This window comes from Lytechinus pictus, chromosome 2, assembly GCF_037042905.1.
Source record: "Lytechinus pictus isolate F3 Inbred chromosome 2, Lp3.0, whole genome shotgun sequence".
NCBI classification, from domain to species: Eukaryota; Metazoa; Echinodermata; class Echinoidea; order Temnopleuroida; family Toxopneustidae; genus Lytechinus; species Lytechinus pictus.
Genome location: NC_087246.1, coordinates 32,986,372 through 32,995,280, shown reverse-complemented (window position 1 = coordinate 32,995,280; position 8,909 = coordinate 32,986,372). Strand labels below are relative to the sequence as shown.

At 35.1% G+C, this 8,909-nt stretch overlaps 1 protein-coding gene across 1 annotated transcript in view; it reads right to left on the bottom strand.

The window, feature by feature from the left end:
* Window positions 1–1,515: 1,515 nt before the first annotated feature.
* LOC129281293 (uncharacterized) overlaps window positions 1,516–8,909 on the bottom strand; it is a 161,986-nt gene continuing 154,592 nt past the window's right edge. Inside the window, exons 191-194 of the mRNA XM_064095604.1 lie at window positions 7,300–7,544; window positions 5,800–5,871; window positions 4,561–4,663; window positions 1,516–3,692 (exon numbers count right to left, since the gene is read on the bottom strand). Coding sequence (XP_063951674.1) covers window positions 3,380–3,692; window positions 4,561–4,663; window positions 5,800–5,871; window positions 7,300–7,544 — 733 coding nt within the window. The 3' untranslated portion in view covers window positions 1,516–3,379. The remainder of the gene's footprint in view (window positions 3,693–4,560; window positions 4,664–5,799; window positions 5,872–7,299; window positions 7,545–8,909) is intronic.

Here is an 8,909-nt window from a genome sequence, read left to right as displayed (position 1 = left end):
GGACAGGATGTTCAGTGATACTTGATTACTCTTATGTCCAAGTTTTATGAACTAGATCCATAAATTTTCAAAGTCATGATGGTAATTCAACAAATACCCCCAACTTGGTCAAAGTTCATTGACCCTAAATAACCTTTGACCATGGTCATGTGACCTGAAAGTCGGACAGGATGTTCAGTGATACTTGGTTACTCTTATGTCCAATTTATGAACTAGATCCATAAATTGTCAAAGTTATGATGGTAATTCAACAAATACCCCCAACTTGGTCAAAGTTCATTGACCCTAAATGACCTTTCACCTTGGTCATGTGACCTGAAACTCGAGCAAGATGTTCGCTTAATCTTATGCCCAAGTTTCATGAACTAGGTCCATATACTTTCTAAGTTATGATGTCATTTAAAAAACTTAACCTTCGGTTAAGATTTTGAAAATAATTCTCCCAACATGGTCTAAGTTCATTGACCCAACATGACCTTTGACCTTGGCCATGTGACCTGAAACTCGAGCAGGATGTTTTGTAATACTTGATTAACCTTATGTCCAAGTTTCATGAACTAGGTCCATATACTTTCTAAGTTATGATGTCATTTCAAAACCTTAACCTTAGATTAAAATTTGATGTTGACGCCGCCGCCGCCGCCGGAAAAGCGGCGCCTATAGTCTCGCTCTGCTATGCAGGCGAGACAAAAATCCCATAATTTTTGAAGAAGTGTTAGTGGTCAAGCAAAATTTAGAGAAAAGGGATAATTCAAAATATCAACATATGAACTCAAACGACCCTTGACCTTATAACGCATGAACTCCGACAGCATAATAACATGCAGGTTCCCTTGGTGCATACAACCTAAACGTAGTTGGAAAGCGAGTGACGGTGGTAAGAGAAACTTGCAGGTAGACTTTAACATTTGACCTTAGCTGACCTTTTGAGTTGACCTAACCACGTGACCCACGAAGACATCATAACATGAATGTACCCCAAGTGCATGTATCACCCAAGTTTGGTTGCCATTGCAACATGTACGGAGTTATGTGTCATAACCAAGTCTTGGAAGCAAACTTTAATGTTGGACCTGAAATGACCTTTACCTTATGATCTTCGACTGCACCATAATTATATGCAGGTCCCCTAAGTGCATCTACAATCTAAGTTTGGTTTAACGGTTTGACACTGTTACAGGGTTATGCGTAATTAGAGTCTTGCATGTAAACTTTAACTTTTGATCTGACATGAGCTATGACCTTACCATGTGACTGTCAACTGCACTACAACATTCAGGTCCCCTAAGTCCATCTAAAAGCCAAGTTTCGTTTAAAAGTGACTTACGGTTACGAAGTTATCTGTCATCAAATTTGTGACGGATGGATGATGGACGGACAATTGGATCCCTTAGTCTCTCGCTTTCACCTCCAGTGGGCAAGACAAAAAATACAAATTTAGCATCACTATAACAATTTTCTTTTGTTACCAAACAAAATAAATAGAAATGAGACAGGATATTTTTTTTTATATTTGTAAGCTTTTAATTAAAACAATTTTTAAAATATGACAAAAAGTTTGTCAGACATTTAACATGATACATGGGGTAAAAATATACTGTGTATTCAAAGTACATTTTCATCAGCATAGAAAAATAATTGGATCTTAACTAATTAAAAGAGAAAAAAAGAGGAAATGACATTATATTTCAATTATGATTTGCAGTAGTTTACTTATATGAGGTGAATATTTTGCGAAAAAAATATGTGAAACTAAATATGAATAAAAAATAATAAGATTTAAAAATGCCGAAAAGTCATAATTTCAATTCAATGTAAAATAAATAAGGCACTCTTTCATATAAAACTTTTGTTTTCAGTATGACCATGTAAACTATTTATATTCAAATGACAGCATCTATATTAATATCAAAGGGAATGCAGTAATCATTATTGTACCTATTGATAATAATTACGAGGAAGAAAATTTGCTTTGTGAAAGGAGCTATCATTTTAGAAAAAATATGCGAAGTTTCTGTCTGAAAGACATTATATATCCATTCATCAAACATTTATGTTCTATGTTTACATTCTTAAGCACTTGAGTCAATTACATTACCTCTTTCTTGACAGAACAGACAAGGCAATAGATGCATCACAATAATAAGATTGAAATACCAAGACTGTTATTTTCCACTGCTCTTCCTTAACCAATTCATTATAATAATCAACTCTCTTTATTGTGTGCATCAATAGAAAGAAAAACATGACAATTAAATACTTGGGAATAACTAATTGATATCCGTACTATTCATTTCACTTGGATAAATAACATCTCAAGTCAAATTCCAGTCACATATCCCAGCATTTTACCTTTATAAGTAGACGTAAGCAGTCACTGGAGGTCATATCGTCTATGCAATCGTTTACAATCAACACTTTGCAAAATTAGACATTATAAATGAAAACAGGAGTCACAATCACTTATGCCTACCAAGTAATCAATGTCTCAAAAATGAAAAAATTAATGTACTCCTAGGATATATTTTAGATTTGGAGTGACATATTGTTGATAGATGAACTGAATACAAAAAGTCGGTAAAGTATTCTATCAAAGTTGAGAACCAATGAAAATTATACAACTTGAATGTAATTATACGTCATCCCAAGTATATACTTATACATGTATATAAAACATATGGATAACACTCTTTGGGTTTATCAGCTGTTAAATCAACATAAATTTAATACTGATATATGCACAATCATCAATATATTAAGAAGAAATAAAAAGTATAAATTTGGATACCCATGTCTTGTACTGTATATTTTTTCTTTCAAATACATGCAGCTGTAAAGGAAGATTGTTGCCTAATTCTAGGTACACATAGTCCAATTCTATTTGTTCATTTAATATGTTTGTAATTTAATTCTTATATGCAATTTCACTCTGGAGCTGATATACAAAGCAATTGATATAAAACAGCTCTAAATGATACAATTATGCATCAATACAGTTATAAAATATCCTATTAAATAAAAACATTACTATTGATCACTTGTCAGCGTGATTGACGAATTAGTACAAAATTAATTAATGCTTCTTATCTGATTTATTTATTCATTAACTTGATCTATCAGTGAAAATAATCAAACTTAAACTTGCACATTATATATCTTTTCAGCCTCTGTAAATTCATTAAATTGAATTCATTAAGTTGCATTGATCTAGCAGCCTAATGTGTGAGATAATTTATGTCATTGCATCTTTTGAAATTTTAGTTATCACATCCTAAGAATGACATACTACATATTATGGATCGGTTGTTTTAAATACTAGTGCTTCGAATATTGCCAGCTATTCTAAAGCGGGGGGTATGTTTCATATTTTCATTAGACATTACATATTGTCAGCCTCTGAGGGGTCATAAGCTGCGTTATATCTGTACATCCCATTGTTATATCCCGGACTATTCGTCCATCTTGTACTGGTTCCCGCATCACGCATGTTGTCACGGTGACCAACCATGCTGATGCGGACATGACCTGGGTCGGCAACCACATCTTGACCATAGTCGACACCATTGTGGTGATCGTCGACCTCCGATGATGTGTATGAGTTACTGTCCGTCGCGTAGAGGACATCCGACTGTCTGTATCCCCGTTGGGTGCCGCTGTTGACCTCTTGAATTTTAGCCATCTGGGTCCGTCTCCTAGAAAATGGGGATATTATGGGAATATGAGATATCATACTCTGCTTGAACAGAGGACTCGTAATTGCATGATTGAATGTGGGATCTTTTATAAAGCAATTTACTAGTCACACATCACTTAAGGAATGACTATTTTAAATTTGTGTGCCATATCCCCTATTTCGATTGCCATGAACTAAAAATGAAATATGATCATTGTATTTAGAATCTTTGATAACCACGCATTCTATTTAACAATTTTATTATTTGTTAATATTCAATTAGGGCTATGGGAAATCAAGCCACACTTACATGTATTTCAAACTCTATAGAAATATGTGGCATCTCATAGCAAATTATATGCCTTACCAAAACATACACACTGTACACTGATCCTATATTTAGCTCCCACCTTTGTGCCTGTTTTTATCACTTATCTTCACTTCTCTTATTTTGAACTTGTATTAAATGCATTCTCGATATATTCTATAAGACTGTGGTTTTCAATTTATTCAGTCATATGAATATTTGCATTTACCTATGATCACTTGTAGTTATTAAAAAAAATGCTTAGTTTTGATCCTTGGATTCTCATTTTTAATTTGCTCAAATATTCTGTTTTAAATAAGGAGTATATATATATATATATATATATGATAATAAATTGTGCTCTGCAAGTGGCTGCCTACATATACTTTTCAGTCCCTGTACAAACCCTATGAAAATGATAGAAATCAGTAGAAAGTGTCTTTCATCAATTACCATTGAAGCGTAGCAATGTTACAGTGTATTATCACACCACTATAATAACCATTATTCAAAACAGAATTCCTCTACGTGACAATGATTAACAAGAATTTATGTACTGATAAATGAAAGCATCACGGACCTTTTGACCTTGCCATAAATAAGGATGATAATGAAGATTAAGATGATAACAAGAATTCCGAAGACCACTAAAAGACCGATCAGAATATCCCTCCATGGAACACCTAAAATGGCAAATAAATACAGAAATGTAAATAGTTCTCCAGCAAACAACAATTTCACGATTTTGGAAAGAACATAAGAGTCCAACTTTAATACAATCACACCATAAGATGCTACAAAATCAATATGACGAAGATTTCTCTTTTTAATTGAACAAAATGGTATTCAGCACATGATAAAGTATGCATTCAAAATCGAGTGCCATGGCATGCGGGTGACCTGCAAGATATCATTTAAACTATTTAATAAAATTAACATATTTAATCATAAATATTGAAAAATATATTAAACTCTTATAAATTATTTTCAACACATGAAAATAAAATGGTTATTACAATGTAAAAAGTTTATTCGATGCTGTACGTTAACTATGTTGTCAGGACATCCAGACTACTCCCAATCACTTGCATTTATTGATTTTTTTCCTCATTCTGTTGGCTTTCCGGCAATGAATGAAAGCACTTTAAACTCCTTTTGTAAACACAAAAAGGAAGGTAAAGCTCATTCCCTTTACAAAACCATTTCCTTTTGAAAATGACATGTACTATCTAGTCAATCAGGGCCACATCTTACAAAGAGTTACGATTGATCCAATCAATCTCAACTTTATGGAAATCCATCCATACCATAATTTTTTCTACAGGAAATTTGAATAATCTCCTTAGTAATAAAAGAGAATCACACTGAATTTTCATGAGAATGAAAGAAATATTTTGAACAAATTTGCATTTCAGATGTTGACATTGCTGGCCGTCCATAGATGTGATTGTCAATCGCAACTCTTTGTAAGATGGGGCCCTGGTGTCAATGTCTACCTTCCTGCCAGGGAGGACCAATCAAGGGCATTTATAATAGATTCTGACAGAGCAAAGAACATTATTATCACAAAGGGAGAAAAAAAACCCACCCACACTGAGAGCTTTTGAAATATCAAGCCAGAAAGACCTTGTTGATATCTATATCAATTATTTATGTGAGTGCAATAAATGCATGGCTGCTTGCTTAATGAACAATTTTTTAATATCAATTTTGATAATGAGCATCCCATTACTTATTTCCATTTCTAATCATACGATACCCTGAGGCATTAAAGATTCGTTGCTATGCTACACATTTGCCACTTAATCACGATACTCACTTGATGGTGCGACTGTTGTACGCCGGGGCAAAGTGGGCGGTTCAGTCGGCTGTTCGGTGGATGGATCAACAACTAGAAATTAAAGGGTGAAAACAATATTTTTAAAGTCTTTTTTACTCCCCTAACCCGACTGTAGTATGGACACTGAATGTAATCATAAGATAAACATTTATGATCCCCCAGTGATCATGTACATGTATCTCTATAAATACATAAATTGCACCCTTGAATTCTAGATAAAAAACATGTGCAATGGGAATACAAAAAATCCCTAATGTTTATTCATTATATAATATCAAAGGACAAAAATAAGGAGATACATGTATATATTCATTGAACACTTCTCACATCAACACATACAGAATGTGAACACTCTTTGATGGCTACCTATTCAGCATATGATTAATAATCATTCATTAATAAATGTCACAATCCAAGAAAAAAAATACAAATAAATAACAAGTGGAATGCCTCTGGCCGTCTCACCTGCATTACGCGATTCAATATAGCAGCAGTGCTGATTTTGAAAACTACTATAACTCGCACAAGATGTTCAGTGATACTTGGTTACTCTTATTTCCACGTTTTATGAACTAGACCAATACACTTATAGAGATATGATGGCAATTCAACAAATACCCCCAACGTGGCCAAAGTTCTTTGACCTTACATGACCTTTGACCTTGATCATGTGACCTGAAACTCGCACAGGATGTTCAGTGATACTTGATTACTATTATGTCCAAGTTTTATGAACTAGACCAACACACTTTCAAATTTATGGCTGTAATTCAACAAATACCCCAATTTGGCCAAAGTTCATTGACCCTAAATGACCTTTGACCTTGATCATGTGACCTGAAACTTGCACAGGATGTTCAGTAATACTTGATTACTATTATGTCCAAGTTTCATGAATCAGATCCATAAACTTTCAAAGTTATGATGGTAATTCAACAGATACCCCCAATTCGGCCAAAGTTCATTGACCCTAAATGACCTTTGACCTTGATCATGTGATGTGAAACTCATGCAGGATGTTCAGTGATACTTGATTAACCTTATGTATAAGTTTCATGAACTAGGTCCATATATTTTCTAAGTTATGATGACATTTCAAAAACTTAACCTTAGGTTAAGATTTTGATGTTGATTCCCCCAACATGGTCTAAGTTCATTGACCCTAAATGACCTTTGACCTTGGTCATGTGACATGAAACTCAGGCAGGATGTTCAGTAATACTTGATTAACCTTATGGCCAAGTTTCATGAACTAGGTCAATATACTTTCTAAGTTATGCTGTCATTTCAAAAACTTAACCTCAGGTTAAGATTTGGTGTTGACGCCGCCGCCGCCGTCGCCGTCGCCGCCGCCGTCGCCGCCGCCGTCGGAAAAGCGGCGCCTATAGTCTCACTCTGCTATGCAGGTGAGACAAAAACTTGGTCTAAAAAGCCCAGTTTAAGCAGGGTTATCAGAAAGATAATAACGCAAAACCCCACCTGGATCTTCACAGTTGAGTCCTTGAAGTCCGTTCTGACAGGTGACATAGAGAACCTCGGCGCTGATGCCTACATTCTCGGCAATGTCAGCTCGCTTCCTTCGACCAGCCACCGATGTCCTACGGGTCAAGACCCGGATTCTGTAGGTTTCACTGGGTTCGAGGTCCTCGATGGTAAAGCTTGTGGTGCTGGCATTCAGCTCGGTGGAGTTGAACCACTCGGGGGTAATGGAGTTTGAATCAATTCTGTACGAGTAATGGAAAACAAAATTAGGCTTTGAAGTTTCTTGCTTTCGTTCAACATTATTGATGTGACCTACTATTCTTATCTTTACATGAGCGACGCCCCTGTACTTAAAGGACAAGTCCACCCCAACAAAAACTTGATTTGAATAAAAAGAGAAAAATTCAACGAGCATAACACTGAAAATTTCATCAAAATCGGATGTAAAATAAGAAAGTTATGACATTTTAAAGTTTCGCTTCATTTCACAAAGCAGTTATATGCGCATCCCGGTCGGTATGCAAATGAGGGAACCGATGACATCACTCACTCACTATTTCTTTTGTATTTTATTATATGAAATATGATATATTTTGATTTTCTCGTCATTGTCATGTGAAATGAAGTTTCATTCCTCCCTGAACACGTAGAATTCCATTATTTTAACATTTTGTGGTTCAGGCAACGAGGTCCTAATCGTCAAATTCGTAAAATTGAAATATTGTATTATTCAAACAATAAAAAACAAAAGAAATAGTGAGTGAGTGACATCATCGACTCTCTAATTTGGATGTAACTGGCTCGTTCATATAACTATTTTGTTAAAAATAAGCGAAACTTTGAAATGTCATAACTTTTTTATTTTACATCCGATTTTGATGAAATTTTTAGCATTGTGCTTATCTCATTTTTCTCTATTGATTCAAATCAACATTTTTCTGAGGTGGACTTGACCTTTAAAAACGAGAAAAATGTAATTATTCATATCAGACTACTGTCAAAGTAAAACCTATCTTTAGATAAAAGCGTTATCCTCAAGCAGGGTAGGAATTAATTATGTTTTTTAGGGGCTACTTTTTTTTTACATTGGGGCTACCACTGAATATCTTGGGGCTATTTTCTAATTCATGGGGCTACTTTTTTTTATCGCATATCAGCAATTACCTTTTGACATTCCGAGACTCAATGTGATGCCTAAAGGCTCAGAACATTTAAAACTGTAATTACTGTAGGCTACAGGCCTTACTATAAACAACAGTGATCCCACCAGAGCAGTGGCGTAGCTAGGATTTTCACAGGGGGCAAATTTGTCCGCCCAAAAATGTGACAAGTAAAAAAAAAAAAGGCTTCAACCACAAATATAGGATTTCGTACCAAAAGCAAAGCAAAAAAAAAAAAAAAAAAAAAAAGTGCATGGGTTGTGACTCGTCAGGGGGGGCAGACAGCCCCCCCCCGCCCCCCCGTAGGTATGCTAGTGCACCAGAGTCGCCTTCAGCTTCACACACTTCAGATTCGAGCCAATCGAGGCCCCAAGACTTTATTGTCGATTGTCTCTGTACAGTACTGTTTCTTTTTCTGTTTCTTTTTTGGCTTATCCTTCTCAACAG